Genomic DNA, 20,766 nt, shown 5'->3' with positions numbered 1-20,766 from the left:
GTCTTTGTGTAGCGCTTTTTCTTTTCTTGCTCTTGCGCCTGATCCTCTGCAGGGCCCTTGTGGTTAGGGGGTGTGTGCTTTGGCGTAGGCTGACGTGGATCTATTCTTGACGTTACGGTAGAGGAACGTCGACACGCACCTCCAGCTTGGAACGATACCAGCCGGCTGAGGAGGCACTTCAGCACCAAGGACAGGCCGACCAGACTGGCTCCTCCAACCGAACCGGCGGACGCAAACTCTGTGTCCGGTAGATCACGAGATCCCCGGTCCTGCGGTGCATGACTGCGTCTTTCAGAGGCGGTCCCGAATAGCAGGTCTCTTCGTATTTACCTCCTTACCAGGTAAAACACTGACTCTTGTATGTTCGTCTTGTGTGGATTGTGGTATAAATTATGTTAGAGTGAACTCGGTCACCCCAGCGAGTGAGAGAGGAAACCACCGCATGCTTCGCTCATGTGCGGCTTTGTAAATATAGTGCTTTTAAGCCTAGTATTTTTTCCTGTGCACAGATGATGTGGCAGTACTTCTCGTCTTCATTCACAGCTCCCCTGCTGCTTGCTCTGCAGTCGATGTTGCCGGGGATACATTAAGCCATAATACATCGATAGGAAAACCTTGCATACAAAGCTCTGGTTCTCTTCTGTCTGAGGCTAATCCTTCGCATGCATGTTGCAGACCAACTTGGACTATGTCCCTCTGAGGGAGAGAGAGAGCTGATCTGAATTGCGCTTAAAGAAGATTCCAATATGTCAAGCACTCAGAGAGACAATGGCTCTGCAAACTCCACAGAAGCCAAGAAAACAGATCCCAGAGTCAACGAGAAAAAATGCTGTAAGTAAACGCCAATTAGATTTTAGTAGGTTTTAATTCATGCATCGCTGGTTATAGAGTGTGCAGGTGCACTTGTAATATAAAACCTTGTTTTGTTGCTCTGACCAAATCACAATCACCTCAGTGAGAGGAAAGCTGCTTCATTTAGTCTCCAACCTACCAGGGAATGAATTTCTCTGGATTGGCAAAAAAAGGAAAAAGAATATAAATCATGACCAGTGATAAAAATACTTTGAAACCTTCAGTGGTTTCTGGTATTCTTGAGAAAATTACTTCTCTCTCCCAGGATGTTTCTCCTTCTGATTTCTTCAGATGACACCTCTGAACCCACTCCATAGATATTTGTGTCCAAAGAGACTTTTTATTTTTTGTGTATACACATGACCTAGTTATATAAGACTGGCTGTTCACGAGTGTGTGCAGCACTGGCATGCCTGTTTAAAATATGTTTTTCTCTATTGTAATGCTGGTTATGAGTCAGATATGATTTGCATTTAACTTTGACTTTCAGTACTTTGCATCTCTTTCCTGCACAGCATGGGCTTCTTACATGACAAACTCTCCAACGGTGATCGTGATGATCGGATTGCCCGCTAGAGGAAAGACCTACATCTCCAAGAAACTCACACGTTACCTCAATTGGATAGGAGTCCCAACCAAAGGTAGAACATAACATTTCTTTCTCATTATGTTTCAGTTAATGCCATTTGCAAATTGAAAAAATTTCATAGTGTGTTTTATTGAACTTTCATATGCTTTCAATCCTTCTTTGTATTTCTTTTTACTTCTTTGTAGAAGTTAAACCAGGATAGTTAATTAGTTAATGTTGGAAAGCAACTCTAAAGATCATGAAAAACAGCATCAGTGTTATCTCTTCTCCAGCACTTAGGCATGCATTATATATGTCACAAAAACGAGTAGCAGTGACATTAGAAAGACAGCAAAATGTTTAAATGCAAAAGCTGAATTTTTAAACCTCCCCCCACTGACATTGTGCGTGCATAATAAATATTTAAATGTAACTATTCTAAAATGATCCCACAAAGAGAAGCTAAATTTAGCCACTTAAATTCTTGTGGTTTTAGTTGTTCACTAGAACAAAAGTATATCCAAGTGTATCCAAAATGAGTGGCGACAGCACAGCCAGGGCAGATTTATAACATCCTTTGTTAATTTTTCAGTGTTTAACTTGGGCGTATACCGCAGAGAGGCTGTCAGAGCTTATAAGTCCTATGATTTCTTCCGCCACGACAATGAAGAAGCCATGAAAATAAGGAAGTAAGATTCACTTTTACACATGTGCCCACAATACGTTTTTATAATGTACATTGCATTTTATCTAGCACTAAGAAAACTGTCATATCTTCACTGGCTGTGTCACATTTCTTGCATTCAACCTTAGTCGGTTTCATAGTTTGCAGATTTCCCTGCTGCATCAGTGACTAAGCTGTTTTTTTTTGGCCAGCAGTCAGTATTCAGCCACAGTCAGCCTAAACTGATATACACATACACACAAGCAGCAAAGTGTGCCCTACAAATGGTTGTGATTAGTGACTGTAAATCAGTGTTTCAACAGAAAGATTAACAAAGAACAAAACAAAATGCCTCTTTTCCTCCTGGTCTAATCTGGTAGTAGTGGTTGAAATGGGCTGTGTTATGCATGGCTATCATGAAAATGTGACAGGCTCTTGACAGCATCCTAGTGCTGACTTTGACCCAGATATTAAACAAGCTGCCGCTGTCACTCTGAAGCTGACACAAGCCCTCTGTGGACCTGCATGGATATCCAGCCTGGGTCAAACATAAGCTGCACTTATTTCTTATTTCTTATTGTTCAGCTGCGTGGTGTATTGGCAACTTTAGAAATAAAGTTTTAAAATACTGATTTGTACTTGAACTAATAATTGTGTCCTTCAGACTTCTCCTTTTGTATAAAGAGTTATCCATTGGCAGTAATCACAGGTTTGCACACCTTTTGTATTCAAGCTGTTAATTAATCTGGAGAAATTTCACCCCATGCTTCCTGAATTTCCTCCCACGAGTTAGATAAATGTTTGCACTGCACAATCAACCTGTTCCCACAACAGCTCAAAAGAGTTAAGATCCTTTGACTGTTCTGGCCACTCTATTACACGCAGATTGCCAGCTCACTGCTTCTTCTAGGAATAGCTTTTCCATAGTTTGGAGCTCTGGGTCATTGTCCTGCTGTAAAAAAGAAGCTCACTCCAATCAAGTAGCAATCAGAAGAATTGCTTTTATTGTTTAAGATGCCTGTCTGCCAATAGAAAGTCTCCCATTGTAGCAACCAAAGCACCTCAAAACCTTTGCACTGTTCAATTAAGGAAATGTGAGTAATTTTTTCTGTCAACCCTCTGCGTTCCCTCTGGGAATAGCCTGTTTTTTAATCAAACAAAGAAACCTCTCCGAAATTTCTGTTTTTGGTGCCATTTTTTTTTTTTGCCATTCATCCATCAGTTTCTTAACTGCTTATCCAATTCTGTGCTGGATACCAGTCTGTCACTTTGCTAATACGGAAAGACAGACAACCGTTCAGGCTCACATCCGAACATAAAATCAATCTACAATCACAGAGTAACCTAAGATGTATGTCTTTGGACTGTGGGAGGAAGTTGGAGCACCCTGAGGAAAGGCCAGTTTAATTTTTTGGATTTCAACACAGGACCTTCTTGCTGTGAGGCAAAGGATTCAGATATGTTAATTAGAAAACTTTTTTCTGCTGATAATTTAGCCTTAACCAGTGAACCTTATCAATATGTGCTGTTTAAATACTACATTAAAATGTTATCCTCCTGATTCATGCTAATTGTAATTTGCAATATAATTTCATGTTATTTTACCTATTGTTATTATTAATATTAGTATTATTATTTAGATTATTATTATAATTATATATATATATTGCAGTATAGTGTTTAAAGCTACCACCAGCAGTCCCTTAGCTTCAACTCTTAATGTGACAAGACTAGAAGCTCTGGCTAAATGACAAACATTTTGATTTAACACTCAACAAGAACACCAACAAATGTATTTTTAAAATCATTTATGGTAATCAATGCTGTTTTGTTTTGTGCCTTCCAACATTCCTCCCACCAAATAGATAAAATCCACCTCCAAATTGTATTGTTTGAGGAAAGACACATTGCAGCTGATTTTTTTTTTGTCAGCCTTCAAGCAGAACAAATTAAACTCTATATGCCTGCATTTTATTGGAGGAGAAATCTACCACTGTGTACCTCATAACTCTTGCACATGATGCAATGATAATTGAACTGGGTCAGTGACTAAACCCTTCTGCCAACAGATGGGAAACATTTTTTTGTGATTTTAAAAATGTGTGTTTTTCATGTCTTGTAATTGTTGGGGTTTTTCAGGTTACCATTATATTTGATGCACAGAAGAAAGCTGTAATCCAAAACTTGGGGGGGGCTACAAAGAATCTTTTTTATGAAATCTACAATGTATTACTGTAACATTTTCAGATTTCTGACACTGACACTAGAATGTAAGCTTTGATGATGGTGGATTTCAGTAAATCTGGTTTTTATAGTTGGCTGCTGCTATGTTTGCTTTCTCTGCTGCAGGCAGTGTGCTCTGGTAGCGCTGCAAGATGTGAAGGCGTACTTGACAGAGGAGGGAGGTCAGATCGCAGTGAGTCTCTCAGTCTTTATGTGCATGCTTCTCTGTCGACATGGCGTGTCGATGTTGGCTCGTTTCCTTTAAATACCCAGAACAGAAACACATCTGGCATTAGGATAGTCTTAATCCTACGCTGTCCTACAAACATTTCACAGAGAGGAAATAAATATTGTCTTTGTTTTTGCCCTTTTTTTTTTCAGGTTTTTGATGCAACAAACACAACAAGAGAACGACGAGACCTTATTCAAGATTTTGTGAAGGAGAATGCTTTTAAGGTGAAATTATTTGCTATTTTTACACATTTATATCCCAGTGGGGACTTTTAAAATGTATTGTGCAGATTGGAGTTATTACCTGAAGCCATGGAAAAGTCTTTACATTTATCACATTTATTTTGCTGAACAGCGCGATGGCCATGGGGGGAAATTACCAAACAGCATTATTGAACCGACCTTTATTTCCCAAGATCCTGTTGAATCACCATCTTTAATTAATCCTTGTGGGTTTCTGTTCAGTATACGTGCTATCAATCAGAGGTTACATGAGCTCAATTTAAACATTAACGGAAAAGAGTTTTAATGCACAACCCCAATTTTGAAAAAGTCAAAGTTAAATTAAAAACTGAATTGCAAAACATATCAAGCATTTAAACATTTATTATTTCACAGAAAATATGAGCTCATTTTGAATTTGATGGGAGCAACACATTTATAAAAAAGTAAGAAACAGCTAGAAGAGTAAAAGAAAAGAGGCTAATGAACTGCAAAAAAACAATATCTACAAATTGTGTAAAATTTTCAGAATAATTTTAATAAAATCACCTTTCAAACATTTAGCATATTTATTATTAGATGTCAAAAATTCACAAAATTTAAACTGTGAGGCTTTCAAACTTCACAGGGTGCTGTTAACTGAATAGATAACATTTGGGAAAATAAAGCTATCCAGGATCGCTCTCCCTCTCCCTCTCTTCTCTGTAGATTTGAAGCTACCAGTTCTACCAGTCTGTGTTTAAGACTGGAAAAAGTCAAGCTCAGTGAGCTAAATTTGCCTTTCTGCATCTGCAAAGCTCACTAATTCATAACCTATGTGTCGTGTTTTTTGTTGATGCTAATTACCCTGTATTTGTGTAAGTTCTTGTCTAGCTTCATGGCAAAGTAAAATTTGTTGTTATAAAAAAACTGATTGTCAGTTTCAGGAATGTTTAGCGTACGTTGACTCTGAGTTTCCATCTTTCTGACAGGTGTTCTTTGTGGAGTCGGTGTGTGATGACCCCGAAGTCATTGCTGCTAATATCCTGGTATGATCTCACCTAAATGAATTTAACCTTTGACTGTGACTTTGTCTGGGTCAAACTCCATTACCTATTAATATTCACACCATCTGCAGCGTTATGTAAGAACTGAACTGGATACTAATATTGTTTGAATGTGTTAACCATAATAGGAAGTGAAGGTTTCGAGTCCAGACTACCCTGAGAGACACAGAGAGAGAGTTATGGATGACTTCCTGAAGCGGATTGAGTGCTACAAGGTCACTTACCAACCTTTAGATCCTGATGACTATGACAAGTATGAACTGCTTTTCATTATTTTAATCTTTACCATTTATTGTTCCTCCAAAGTATTCTTATTAATCCAAACAGTAAAGTTGTTATATTGAATTAGACCTTGTAAATTAGTAAATAAACACTAGATGGCGACAGTAAATCACTGGCGTGTTGCATTGGCATTTGCAGGGACCTTTCTTTTATCAAGGTTATAAACGTGGGCCAGCGTTTTCTGGTGAACCGGGTGCAGGACTACATCCAGAGCAAGATCGTCTACTACCTCATGAACATCCATGTGCACTCTCACTCCATCTACCTGTGTCGACACGGAGAAAGCAAACACAATGTTGAAGGACGCATCGGAGGAGATTCTGAACTTTCCCCTCGTGGGAAACAGGTAGGATTTTTGCACGTTCACTCTGTTAATGCTCATTTAATGAACTGTCGAGCCAGTTTCTGAAGAGAAGATAGCTACTGGGATAAGATGTTCTTAAACTGCAATATCATGCACTCCAGAGTTGCGACCTTTATTGGATTTAATCCTCTCCATTTCCTATTTTCTTCACTCTCACTGGTGAATATCTGTCTAATAAAGCAAGAAATGCCCTTAATGAGGGATAAATCTAAGCCTCTCCCTTTCTCTCACCTCCCAGTTCGCCCACGCTCTGCGTGGTTTCATTGATGAACACAAGCTGTCGGATTTGAAGGTGTGGACGAGCCAACTGAGAAGGACGATCCAGACAGCGGAAGAGCTTGGCGTGCCTTATGAACAGTGGAAAATCCTCAATGAGATTGATGCTGTCAGTACCCTCCACAGCTATAGCAATTTTTACAGCTAGACCTCTGGTTTGTAATAATAGAAACTTTATGCTGTTATTTCCAAGACACTTATAAAATATGTTTGCATAGAGGTAAGAGCCAAAGACAAACGAAATTTTCAGCCCTTTTGATCACATTTAATGCCAAAGCAGCATCCGGAGGAGAATAAAAAGGGTTATAACGCTTTGAAAAGATCTAGGTCACATGAAATAAGTCATTATTTATTCACAGTATGAAATCAAAGGATTAAATGATGACTGTTTTCTGAGGATGAAATCGGTCTCCATTTTTCACTAACCTTCAAGATCACCTTATGTTTCCTGGGCTTTATTATATTTGAAACTGGCTTAGCTCTTTGGAGACATTTATATATTTTATCAAGGGAAATTATCCAGTTATGTTTTTTTAGATTTCAAATTGTGCTGAAACATTTCTTTTCATCTTGGGCTGTGACGTGAGGATAAATGATTTGTTTTCCTTTTCCAGGGTGTTTGTGAGGAGATGACCTACGAGATGATCCAGGAGACATTCCCAGAGGAGTTTGCATTGAGGGATCAAGACAAATATCATTATCGCTACCCAGGAGGAGAGGTAACCTGAACTACTACTCACAATAAAGCGTCTGATCAGCAGCCACAGCGGCAGTAGTTTTATTCTGCTTTGTTATTCAGCTTTCTTTCTCTACCAGTGTTGTTCAAGCTGTGAAGGTTAATTTCCTTTCAAGTGTTAGCAATTGAGCCCAGAATGATCTTTTGTTGCTCATTAGTCCTACCAAGATCTGGTTCAGCGCTTGGAGCCGGTTATTATGGAATTAGAGAGACAAGGCAATGTGCTGGTCATCTGCCATCAGGCTGTGATGCGCTGTCTCCTGGCTTACTTCCTGGACAAGGGTGCAGGTGAGATAAAAACAAACATACACACATGCTACAGACAACATAAGCAGACAATGATGAATGCTGTTTATTTCATTTCACAGAGGATCTTCCATACATGAAATGTCCACTGCACACAATTCTCAAGCTCACCCCTGTTGCATACGGTAAGTCTTTACCTGATGATCGTTACACTGTAACAACATAAGGCAACGTGAGAAGATAATGTAAATGTATTGTTTTTTATCTTGTAGGTTGCAAAGTGGAAATGTTTTATCTGAATGTGGAGGCAGTAAACACGCACCGAGACCGGCCTCTTGTAAGTTGCTCTGAAATGAGCGGAAAAGAAAATCACATAGCTGCACAAGTAGGCGAACATCACTGTTCCATTGAATGTTTAAAGTTGATCATTTGTAAAATATGCATATTGTTTACTCGCACTAAATTGGTCACTGAATCTCAGCATATAATTTTAAGATGCGCTGTTGTTTGTTGTGTCTGTTCATTTGGCACAATCACACCTTACCCCCTGTATATATTAGGCTTTGCTTCCTTGCCTCCTTTCCTTATATCCTTGTCTTGTAACCACTTTTACCTTTAGCCTTAATTCCTCAGCTTGGCTTGCTCTATGAGCCTGTGAATGTTAAGTGATATTTTACCTTGAAGGAAGACATTGCTGAGCATGCTTATTTTGCTTGGATGATCTAATCTTTGTCATTACTCTACTGTCTGTCCTCATATTAAGATTATGAATTTTCTGTGAAGGCAGTTTTATCTGACTTGTTTAGGTCCAGTGTTGTCATGGTTTTGGTTGAAGCAGGTGGGGTTTTTTGTCCTGTGCAATCAGGGCTGTGCTTTTGCTGTTGACTGATGTTTTGTGGGTGGAAGCAGTTCCTTACCTTTTGCTTTGGATCAGTTTGGCAAGTGCAGCAATTTTTTAATTAATTTTTTGGGCTGTTCCTCGTCAGGTGCCCCCTGGTGTTGTTTTCTTAAAGACCTTTTTTGTTTAATACCTGCGGTATCTCATTTTCTACCAGGGTAAAATCCCGAAGGACTCTACTCTCATACATCGCCGGAATAGTTACACTCCCCTGTCCAGTCATGACCAGGTCAAGCGGCCCAGGCTCTACAGCGCAGGCAACCAGCCCTGGCTACCGCTTGCCCCCACCCCATCCGCTTTGATGCCAGAGGAACGGCAAAGCCAAGTTAGTGAGATAGTTAAAGGATCCCCCTCTAAATCACACCGTGTTTCCGTAATTGGTCCCGCCACAGTTGTAATCATGTGTTTGGCATTTTCTCACCTCAGTTTTGGATCCTCTTGATAATTTTGGTGTCTGTGTTGCAATCAGCATACATGACATCCACCCCCACCATCTATCTTTTCCTCTCAGGGCATGTTTTGGGTCTTGAATGGATTGCTCCTTTCTTCAAATGTTGTTTCTGTCATATGTTTGTGCTGCATGATGTCTGCCTCACCGCCAGGCTGTTGACAGCTTGAATATGCAGAACAGCATGTCTACTCTTTACTAAGGAAAGCTCCTTGTGGAGTTAAGAAAAAGACACACAAACATCAGAAAGACAGACGCACATCCTAATCATCTCATAACTGAAAAAAACCCAAAGTGATGATTCAGTTTGATTAAAACCCCAAAATAATCTGTGAAATGTCAGCTTTCTGCAAAAAAATATAATTTATTCCCCCAAATACATTAACCACTTCAGTTTGAAAATGTTAACATTTTAAAATGCATATTCATATTTGTATGTGTTGTGTACTTGTTGGCCTTGCGTTGTGGGTGTAGTGCTTCAGTCCCTCTCCACATTTCTATCTGTCTTTCTCTCTCTCCCTTCCTTCTCGTGTTCCAACCCTGTCTTTACAGACTCGGATAGGAGGCAGGTGTCTGTAAGTATTTTTGGAAACTTGTTGTCAACCTTTGATTGCCGTATTTCAACTCATTTCATTGTAACCCATATCAGTATATGTTGCCGCAGTGGTCTATTCTTTGTGGTTATCAGTCTTTGGGTTCTCTAATTTTCCATTACCTTTGCACAGTGAAAGTTGATATCAGCTTTGTTTCATCACAGCGACCTTATCAGAAACACTTTGTCATAAACTGATTCTTTGGTATTTTAATAGATGCAGTCAATTTTATTAAAACTAATGATAGACGACTATTCAACATGTATTTATATCATGAAAATCCAGTGGTGTTTGTTGAGTATATAAGATTATATTTTAGAAACGCACTATATAATTAAACCTTAATTAGATATTCATAACATACTAATGGAGCTGTCTCGAAACACAACTTCTGGACTATGTCGCTGTTAGTGGCTTGTTAGTTGAGAATGTGCTGCTGCAGAAAACTGACTTGTGAATGTCACTGAGGGTTTTTTTTCTTTTCGTTTCTTGAAGGAGTCCCTGTGCGAAGGAAGCGACTTTGACAGCTCAGAAGAAACTAGTGGCTGTGTCCGCTTCTGAGTGAAGATCACATCTTCTTTCCTCTTTTACTCTTGCCACAGTGTGGACAACTTCTGAATCCAGTCACGAGTCAATCGAGTGTTTCTTTTGAAAAGCGGGCCGCTTCTGCATGAGGTAACATAGTTCTAGTTATCTCAAGGTCTCCGTCTCGTCTCTGCATGCCGAGGCTTTGAACAGGAAGCCTTATCATTGGTGTCATAAATACTTCTGCATGTGCACATAAAGAAACCAGTAAACGCACACAACATACTATATCGCAGGAATGACAAAAAACTCAATATAAATGCTGCAATGCCTTACTAAACTTTAGATATACTGATAGAATTAGATCATTCATATGTCACTGAATGTAATAGGAACAAGTTATCCATTGGAATGATGGAAATCAATTTACACAGTTAGATTTAGAAAAAATAGATTCTGTTATATTTTGTATGCATATCAAACACTAATATGCTATAAATAAACAATCTATAGTTGGGAATCTTGTCAAATTTGTTCCTAAGCCATAATTTATGTCTTAATTTGACAGAATGTGCTAGTTATGGTCTCTAGAAAATAAAAGTAGTTTATTTAGATCTGCCTGTTCTGAAAGCAGTGAAAATACACTAAATTGCTGGATTTACCAGCACTATATACCAGCAGTAGGTACCTTATCTGTTAAGCAGGTGTTATCAATCACATTTAACACTACAACCTAAATGTTTCTTTGTTTTTTTTTCATCATGCCAATATATTCTGTTGAAGGATTTTATGTAGTAAAACTAAACAGCCAAACTTTAAGCTGACTCCCTATTTGTGTTCATGTCATTATACCGGCTGTGAATGTGTTTTATTTGTTTTATGCAAATGTATTTTGTTCCTCCAGCAAAATTTTATAGATTTTATATGATAGATCAAAGTTTTAGTTTATGACTCTGTAATGTTTGTTGTTAAATTGTTGTCCTGCTCAAAGCTGCCTACTGTGCCTTTTAAGCAGACATTAAAAGTACATTTTGAAGTGGCTTGCATTTTGCTTTTTTTATTGATGCTTTGAAAAAGGGAAAGAATTAAACATTAAACTTTACAGCTTATGTCGTCTTTCAGGAGACGTTATTCAAGTTTCTCCCAAGATGTGTCTTATGTTTTTTTATGATCATGTTTAATATAAATTATTTAAACATATTAGGCCTAAGATGCATCCAGGATATCAATTGCGAAGGCTGATTTTAGCCTCACAGTACAATCTTTTTTTTTTCTTTTTTTTTTTTGTGTATATACTTTAGCTACCCTGGTTTCTAAATTCTTATATCTAATATCTACAGTACTGTACAAAAGTCCTGAGCTGCCCCAGAGTTTATTTTTATTTTGTAATAAACTCTGGGGCGACTCAGATTTGTGTTTAAAGTGGTCTTGAGCAGTCATTCTCCAGGTTTTCTGAGGGTCCTTCAAAGCTTTTCTTTGGACACTGGCTGATTTTTTACTCCTTTTCAGTCCAGTCTTCTTTTTTTTTTTTTAACCTAGCCATTTTTTGTCAACCTTTTTTTCTTATATATTATTATATAATTTATACATGAAAAAAGAAACATAAATCAAGGGATGAACCACTGTTGTGTGTACACATATTAGGTTTATCAAAGAAAACATGTATGTTTAGGCACTTTGTTAGTAGCAGCGTGTCATAAAAACATAATTTGTTCTCATTTCTTTAGCTGAAGTTACAAAAGTTGCTAGTTTCACACGCACAAAGCAGTATTTTTGCACCAACAAGCTGAATCCCAGAATGCAATTAGCTAAAAAAGTTGCATATCTCAGCACTGTTTGCGATGCAATTTGAGAAAACTGGACAAGTAGAGGAGAAAAGAAGAAGTGGCAGGCTCACAAAAATATAGAATAGAATGCCTTTATTGTCACTATACAGTTGTACAATGAGATACAGAGCATCTCCTACTCAGTGTAAACATGCTGGGGGGGGTACAGTTCTGCAGCGCTATGTACATATGGACAGTATTAACATAGGGAAAAACATATATATATATATATATATAAAATGTACAATATACAAGCCGTAAGTAATATGTAATAAATAGTGTTATGTATATACAGTTGAGTTATTGCACATGGAATTGGTATAAATAGTGTTATGTATATACAGTTGAGTTATTGCACATAGAATTGGTATAAATAGTGTTATGTATATACAGTTGAGTTGTTGCACATAGAATTGGTATTGCACAGTGGTGGTCCATAGAGGAAGTGGGAAGTGGGGGGGCTGTGTTATCTGTGCATGTGTGAGTTCAGGGTGGTTATCGCTTTGGGGAAGAAACTGTTTTTTAGTCTGTGGGTATCTGGAGTAAATGAACAGTACCTGAAAGATAGGTCATTAAGAAATTGGAGGTGGGTGTCCAGCAATGGTTTGACACAGGACCTGAGAGGTCTATCTGTCCCTTCACTTGATGCATCTACTGTTCGCTGAAGCCTCATCAGAAATGGTCTCAGTGGTAGCTGTCAAGATACCAACATGAAAAAAGGGTGAGGTATGTGAAATTACACTAAAACCAGCATCCATAGAAGAGCTTTAGAATGTCCTTTAACGGTCTTGGAGAACTATTCCTGCAGACAACTTGAAGTAATTACATTAAATCTGCCTAAATTCAAACTGTGTTGAAGAATAAAGGTGCTCATACCAAATATTCACTTTCAAGCTCGTTAGAATTGTACAAACCATAATATACAACACTAAAAACCTTGTGTTATATACTCTATTTCTATATATGTTTGCACATATCGATATATGACTACACAATTTTTCCTAGCAAATGATAAAGAAATGTGGAGTGGCTCAGTACACTTGTGGATTAGGATAAAATAACTACAGCCTTTAAGACTTAATCCAAGAAGATCGGCGGTTCAAAATCTAATCTGAGTCAAACTGTAAGAAGCTACACTGCGCAGTCATAGGCTGCACTGGTTTTAAAATCAAATGATTGTTGATTAAATGTCAATACAGAAAAGGAGCTTAATGACAAAATGTGTTTTCGAAATAACCGTCTTCTCTAGCGTACGCCAGGCAGACGCACGTAAACCGTGCCACTAGTGCGTGATCGCGTCATTTACACGTGCTTTGACGTGCTATACGTCCCACTGTGGCGAGCAGGGAGTGAAGTAAGACGGTAAGACAGCAAAATAATTTGTCTCGCTGTCGTATCATTTTGTACTCCTTGTCGTCGTTAGACTTGTCACCGGAAAGCAACAGATTTTCTAAATGGTTAAGCTAAATTCCTGGAAAAACGGTTCAATTAAGACCAATTTAACGCGCAGATTAGCATGCTAACGTTAGCAGACAGTACACGGTACGGTTAGCTAGCAGAAATGAATTGAACTCCTTTCATACAGTCTCAGAGTAATTATCGCTGACAACCCGACTGTTTTTGATGGATAATAAGAGGCGGATTTCTTACATTTTCAAAAACTGGACTCTCTTTATGTTTTGGGGGTTTTTTTTACCCTGCGTTTGTGTTGCTGTTGAGTGATGTGTTAACTGCCAGAACAAAGACACCAAAACAAAGCAATGTCGCTGTCAGGTGTTTTTACTCTGTTCATCAGCACTTCAGTTGTTATGCGTGGCCCGTTTAGTTGGCAGCATTATGATGTAACTACGAGCACAATGTAGGTTATCCAGTCCTAAAGTCTTATCTGTAGCATTGCCCAACAAATATATTACGTTTTCAACTTAATATAGCTTACAGCTGCAGTATCAATCAAAACACGTCCCTTCCTCATTAGCCATTAAATTGGCGAACAACATGAGTGCAGGATTTCGATGTTAAAATCAGTTAAAGAGCCAACATTGACACACTTGTAGCCCCATCGGGGAAATGGCTTCGAAGTCACAGATTCAGATTGGGGAAAACTACTTATCCCACAGTGAGCATTTGAGTTTGGAATTTCCCACTCGTAATAAATGGACGCTTTTGATAGTTTGAGGGTATATTTGCAGCAGCTGGACCTCACATGGCACCTACCTACTTTTTGTTTTTTTGTTGGCAGTAAGCTTCACTACCTTGTAGTTTGTGTCAGTCACCCTGTTAGTGAGACACTCCAACAAACGGTCCTGCTTTCTGAAGAGGACTGTTTATGTCCCCCAGTTAAATTTGTATGTTTAAAAATGCTAAATGGACTGGTTCTTATAACACTTTTCTACTCTATACAACATGCCTCATTCACACAAGCACTTATTTCTGTCCCTAAGTGGTTTCTAACTAAATTAATACTCTGATGGATGAAACTGAGAGGAACTTGGGGGTCAGTATCTTGCCCAAGAATACTTTAACATGCAGGCTGGACTAGCCAAGGATTCGAACCACCAACCTTGCAATTGGTGGATGACCTGCTCTACATCCTGAGCTTGCTCCCTGGTTACTCGGGCGAGAAGCAGGGTACACCCTGGACTAGGGCTGTTCGATATAACGATATATATCGGATGACGATATAAAAAAGTCTATCGTTTCATTTTACGCTATCGTTTGTTTCATGGTGTCGCAAAATAAACTGTTTACGGCAATATTTTTTCATCGCTTTGATGGTCACTGTAGTGGCTATATTAATTTCTTAAAGTTCTCTCTTTCTCTTATATTTTATATAACCACACTACAGACGGACAAGCGCCTGTTTTTATGCGTTGTGGTTAGCAACAACGACGGTAACACCATCGCGTGTCCGCTTGTTTATGTTCCACATAAACCTTTCACAATCAAGATCCTGTTGAGACTTTTCAAAATAAACTGAATCACGTGAAAGAGCAGATTATTTACGGATGAGAAGTAAAAAAGAGCCGCTAGGTGCTAAAAAATAAACCTTAGACTCAAACATTAGAACAGGCTTTTCCCCGCAGCACGCCGTGTAATAAATACTCACAAAGAAAACGGCGGCCGTTACAACTTATGTCTAAAAATATATAGTTTCATGCATCTGTTAAAACACTGGACTCCAGCTACATGACGCACAGCTGGAAACACTTCCCGCAAGTCGAGTTGCCCGAGATTCACAGAATTTACAGAAAATGTTACATTTTTGTGATTTATATCGTTATCGGACGATAGAATTCTTATATCGGGATATGAGATTTTGGTCATATCGCACAGCCCTACCCTGGACAGGATGCCAGAATTCGCAGGTTTAACACTGTATGCAGCAGTCTAGCACTCCAACATGTTAGAAATGGTCTTCATCTGTAACATACATGTGGAATATATCTAACGCTCTCTACACAACCATTGTGGATTAACAAAGTTCTTACCTGGTACTTGCAGTGTCACTAATGTGATATCACGTTTTTTGCAGGCAGGATGTTGCGGCTTCGCTGTAAGACCAAAAATGGGAGCCACTTGATGCATGGCTTGACTCATCAGTCCTGCGTGCAGGAGCTGAAGCGCAAGGTGGAGGAGCTGACTGGTATCCCCTGTGATGTGCAGAAAATAATGGTCGGATACCCACCCTCCAGCCTTGATCTTCGGAACGGAGAGGCTCACCTCAAGGACTACCCTATCAAATCAGGTATGCTGGCAGGCATCCACCATGTTCAGAAAACATGGACCAAATTAAAAACTTTTAATTACATGCTCTAGTGCAGAGGTGTCAAACTCATTTTACATCACGGCCCACTTTGATCGTAAGCAGGCCAGACCAGTGAAACTGCTCCTTTCTGTCAATGTAAAGAAGTTACATATTTAAAGGTTTTTCTTGTTGAAATTTCTTTGGAAGTGCGATTTCGGGTGAATGTGGGGATCCATGCTCTGCATTTCTTTTTGCAGAATCAGTTTACCTGCTGTTTTAGCTGTTCAGTGGTTGTTGAGTTGTATGTTACTTTTCCTATGAATAGCCATAAGGGAGGTTTTTGATCAGTAGAAAAAGCTGTAAAATTTATGGAAATACAGTTAAATGGCCTGCATTTGTATAGCGCTTTTCTAGTCCATAGGACCCCAAAGCGCTTTACACTACATTCACCCATTCACACACACATTCACACACTGGCGATAGCAAGCTACATTGTAGCCACAGCTGCCCTGGGGCGCACTGACAGAGGCGAGGCTGCCGGACACCACCACCAGTAGGCAAACATGGGGTTAGTATCTTGCCCAAGGATATTTGGCATGCAGCCAGGAGGCAGCCTGGGATCGAACCACCGACCTTCTGATTAGTGGCTGACCTGCTCTGCCACCTGAGCTACAGCCACCCCAGTAAAAGTCCAAAATGTATGCTTATGCTTGTTTGTGGTGAGCAGCAGATCAAACATATTAACAATTATAAATGGCTTCAAGCGCACATTCAGGCCTGTGAGGCTTTATATAGAGTTTATTTTATGTAATATTCATCACTGTACTGTAAATTTAGTCTTTTTCAAGGAAGCAATTTTTCCTAAAAGCCTTATTTTTATGCATTTGCTACTACTAGGGAGAAAACACACAAGCTTTAAGCCCTGGGCAAGTTTGAAACTTTTTGTCCTCCACAGTGGAAAATGACTGAAAATAAAAACGGGTATCACTTTAGGCTTCCCCGAATCTTATAAATTCTGCACTCAGCTTTGAAGTCTCCAATATCATTGAAATGTACCTCTACGCTACACTTGCTGTCTTTGGAAGGTTTGCCCCCCTTCCTTATTTCACACAATGGTATGATCCCAGTCTGTCTTTGCATGTGATTGGCCGCATGGTGTGCCCATCAAAATAGTCCCACCCCTGCCTGCATGGATTCTCAGCAGGGTTGAAGATTCAACTCCCACATACCAAGGGGACTTTTAATAATTGACATATGAAATTATCTCACGGGCCGGATATAATTGTATTGTATGGAGGCTGCACATTTGGCACCCCGGGTATATACAAGAATTTATATACCTGTGAGGACAGGTTAAAATTTAAGTATGATTTTAGAATAAGCAGTCTTTATAACTTCAACTTTTAATTGCTTTTTTAATAAAAGGAATGTTTTGGGATGTGGTCAGAAATATTAGAAGCAGAACTTTTTGAGTTACTGAGTCTTTGATTTATTTGCATGCAATAGACATTTTAGGGACATCTGTGCAAAATAATCAGGTACCATTCAGACAGATATACATAAGGCAATGTGTTTTCTTCTTCCTTTTCTAAACCAAAGTCTGACTGGGATGAAAAGTGTTGTCATTGGTGTGTCGTCCTCTACAGGAGACACACTCATCGTTGAGGAGGAAAAAAACAAGCCAAAGCCTCAGGATCGTCCCGCTGTAACGAAAGGACCTAACCTCGAAGGTTCACCTATGCTGGCACGCCGAGTGGTCCCAGCTGATAACTCCTGCCTCTTCACCAGTGTTTATTATGTGGTGGAAGGCGGCGTATACGACCCCGCCTGTGCCCCTGAAATGAGAGGTCTCATTGCCCAGATAGTCTCGAGTGACCCCACAGCTTACTCTGAAGCGGTGCTGGGGAAAACCAATGAGGAGTACTGCACCTGGATAAGACGTGATGACACTTGGGGAGGAGCCATCGAGGTATCCATCATGTCTAAGTTCTACCAGTGTGAGATCTGCGTAGTGGATACTCAGACAGTGCGAGTAGACAGATTTGGGGAGGATGCTGGCTACCACAAACGCGTGTTGCTGATCTATGATGGCATCCACTACGACCCGCTGCAGAAAGAGATCCCCGGATCCGACACCCCGCCCCAGACTATCTTCTCGACTACAGACGACGTAATCCTGGCCCAGGCCCTCGAGCTGGCAGACGAGGCTCGCCGCAAGCGCCAGTTCACAGACGTTAACCGCTTTGCCTTGCGCTGCATGGTGTGTCAGACAGGCTTGGTGGGACAAAAGGAAGCTCGTGAGCATGCCAAGGAGACAGGCCACGCTAATTTTGGTGAAGTGTGAAAGTCTTGCTGTCTTTTTCCTCTCTCACAAATACAACAACCACCAACCCCCATGCCCTGCGTCTGGCAACTCTGTGGGTCTGTCTGCTTTTGTGATCCTCTACCTCACATTATCTGGCAACATCTTTGGAGATTCTGCAGGTACTGTGTTCCACCTCTTACCTGTTCAGTATTACTTTTTAACTACTGTCAGTTCTTACAGTCAGAAATGCTACTGCAGTGCTCCAGTGTTAGAAACCATAATATTCAGATCTCTTTAAACTGGGTCAGGATGCAAAAAATTCTTAGGAGTTGTTTCGATCTGTTAAGATTACTCATGGACAAGTTCATAAACCAAACAGTTTAGGATGTGTTATCGATGCAGCAAATTGGCAGAACTTAACCTTGACGAAACAAAGATGTGCGAACAAAGAATTTTAAAACGGTCACTAAGAATTATTTGCACAGTTATGTGATCACATTCACTTTTGTCTTAAACACAGCACAGCAAGCTTGACTGTTATTTATCATGTTGGTTATGTAGCATGTTTTTCTTATTACTTTGGGGGCAGATGTAAGTAATTCTTCCACTAATTTCCTTAAATTTAAACATCTGAACTGTTCAATATAGACGGCCTGAGTTAGTGCTAAGCAGGATTCTTCTAAAGGATTACTTGATGAAAAATCAATCAGACACACCTAACCTCCTCAGTATCCATTGTTTTTGTTTGTTTGTTTGTTTGTTTGTTTGTTTGTTTGGTTTGTACAATAACTTTAGCATAATTATGGATCATTCATATTGTCAATATTTTCTGAGTTGCATGCTCTGAATCTGCACTGGGGTGACTCAAAATTTGGCCATTTGCTTAATCCAGAAGGATATGACGACTAAAAGAAGATCCAGGTATCAAAATGTAGGTAAAAAAATTTGAGCTTTCATAGGCCACAGCTTGTTCTGATTAAAAACAAACAAATAACTCATTGCAGACACCAATGCATCTCTCTGTTACTCTGCGTCCATCGTAGACATTAAATGCAATGATTTGTCCCTTGATTATTAAGCTCAAAGTTACACTGTTTTGTTTTGTTTTTTGTTTTTTTTGGGGGGGGGGTGAATTTGAGCTGTGGTCGACAAGATCAATGGTGGTATGAATTTTGAATACAGTATCATACTGCAAAATTGGCCTTTATTTTGTTGGGGGGGTCTTTTGGGGGGGGGTTGCAACATTGATTGTGAGTGGGATTGACTAAATAAGGCAAAAAAAAGTTATGGTGCTGTAAACAAAACGCGTTACAAAATCTGTAGCTCATTTTTCTATATTTGTGCCGCAGGTTTTGATGATTGTTTTTCTTGTCTTTGTTTTTTTTGTAGTGCACAAGTTTGAAATGCTGTAAGAACTGTTTTTTGTTGTTTAAATTAGACTGCATACTTTGAAAAACCATTCAAGCATTATATTTGTAACAAATCAAGGTAAGGCATACAGTATTTTAAGATCTTTTTTTTTTTTTAAAGGCTGCTCATAATGTCCTTTGCTAATCAACATCAAATATTTCCATCTTACATTTATAGCTCTGGGTGGATGTATTACAAGTAAAGGTACATTTAGTTTACTGTGTTTTGTATGTTTTATAAAAACTGCCACTCCTGTTTCACTGTATGAATTATTTTCTTCCCCCACAACAGGAGTCTGTTCTCACATTTTAAGCTAATCATCCATTATCTCTTTGCTAATTTCTTTGACATACACTGGCTATAAGGATGAAGAAAGCACTTGTATTTAACTTAAAGTCAAAGATTTGAGATTGATAACTGTGGTTAGTTCTCATTGTGGCAAAACATGGTGTTTGACGGGTCTTTGATTGCAGAATTGTTGCCAACAGCTTCACAGTGGAGCCTTGACTGGACTTTGACTTTGGTTCAGATTCGGATGGTGACGGTAATCAATTAAAGAAAGCAAAAAAAAACCAAAACTTTTTTTGTATGATTTTTTTTTTCCCCCTTTTTATCCCACCTCATCATCTACCTTAGGTATTTTAAACGCTGGTAAAAACTGAATAATCAACTTGATAAAACCATGAAATGGCTTTGTTGCATTTTGTATTTGCCATGTTCTCATGATTAATAATAACAGTGAATGTTGCACACAAAGCACTACAGAATAAACTGGATTTACTTGATTGTTTTGTTTTTTTCAGTGTTGTCAATTAAAAAAATATAGCAAATAGGATGTGTAAAAGTTGTTTTGTGTTAACTATACTGGGTTTACTCATGGCTAAATGAGTTAAAATTCTGCAGTGCTTGAAGAACAACAAGGTAAAACAAACTAACAAAGAGTTAAATAGTTTTCAGTTTCCCTTGTGAGAAAAGTCAAGCTGAGACGATACTTTGTTGCTGCCATGCTTTAATGGGTTTTAAATAAATCTTTATGCTATTTTCCTTTAAATGGTTTGATGCAGGGGGACAAAGAAGCAGTGTGAAATTTAAAGGTTAGAATCTTTTTGTACATAAATACAAATGGGAAGTAACATAGATAATGCTAATTAATAATTATTGTGATATTACTGTGACAACTCTATTATCTTATGACTTTATCTAGTGCATTGCTACTAAAAATAAATCCCAACTGGCAAATTTACCCTAGTCCTGTGCCATCATTGTCGGATTACACTACCCGCATGTTATTTTAGGGAACATCTAC

The 20,766-nt window shown here is 39.0% G+C and overlaps 2 protein-coding genes across 6 annotated transcripts; both read left to right on the top strand.

Moving 5' to 3' along the window:
* The first annotated feature begins 84 nt into the window (after positions 1-84).
* pfkfb2b (6-phosphofructo-2-kinase/fructose-2,6-biphosphatase 2b) lies at positions 85-11,213 on the top strand. Of its 5 annotated transcripts, XM_084929231.1 has the most exons (17): positions 85-341; positions 676-831; positions 1,368-1,493; positions 2,013-2,109; positions 4,434-4,500; positions 4,689-4,763; positions 5,732-5,788; positions 5,935-6,059; positions 6,227-6,434; positions 6,691-6,837; positions 7,343-7,447; positions 7,623-7,752; positions 7,833-7,895; positions 7,983-8,047; positions 8,766-8,933; positions 9,609-9,631; positions 10,145-11,213. In XM_084929231.1, exons 2-17 carry the CDS (start codon positions 747-749, stop codon positions 10,212-10,214), a joined length of 1,611 nt encoding a protein of 536 aa, XP_084785357.1. In that variant the 5' UTR covers positions 85-341; positions 676-746; the 3' UTR covers positions 10,215-11,213. The 5 variants fall into 5 exon arrangements, 4 of the variants coding, with proteins under 4 accessions (XP_084785357.1, XP_084785359.1, XP_084785358.1 ...); XR_014800293.1 differs by having other exon boundaries at positions 8,766-9,631; XM_084929233.1 differs by lacking the exon at positions 8,766-8,933.
* Positions 11,214-13,252: 2,039 nt separating this feature from the next.
* Positions 13,253-20,246, top strand: yod1 (YOD1 deubiquitinase). Its single transcript, XM_084929226.1, has 3 exons — positions 13,253-13,362; positions 15,533-15,745; positions 17,392-20,246. The coding sequence occupies exons 2-3, from the start codon at positions 15,538-15,540 to the stop codon at positions 18,087-18,089; spliced, it is 906 nt and encodes a 301-aa protein (XP_084785352.1). The 5' UTR covers positions 13,253-13,362; positions 15,533-15,537; the 3' UTR covers positions 18,090-20,246.
* The last annotated feature ends 520 nt before the right edge of the window (positions 20,247-20,766 follow it).

This window comes from Perissodus microlepis, chromosome 5 (assembly GCF_051167445.1).
Source record: "Perissodus microlepis isolate ML-2025 ecotype Zambia chromosome 5, ASM5116744v1, whole genome shotgun sequence".
In the NCBI taxonomy this organism is placed as follows: domain Eukaryota; kingdom Metazoa; phylum Chordata; class Actinopteri; order Cichliformes; family Cichlidae; genus Perissodus; species Perissodus microlepis.
This window is presented reverse-complemented; position numbering and strand designations above follow the sequence as displayed.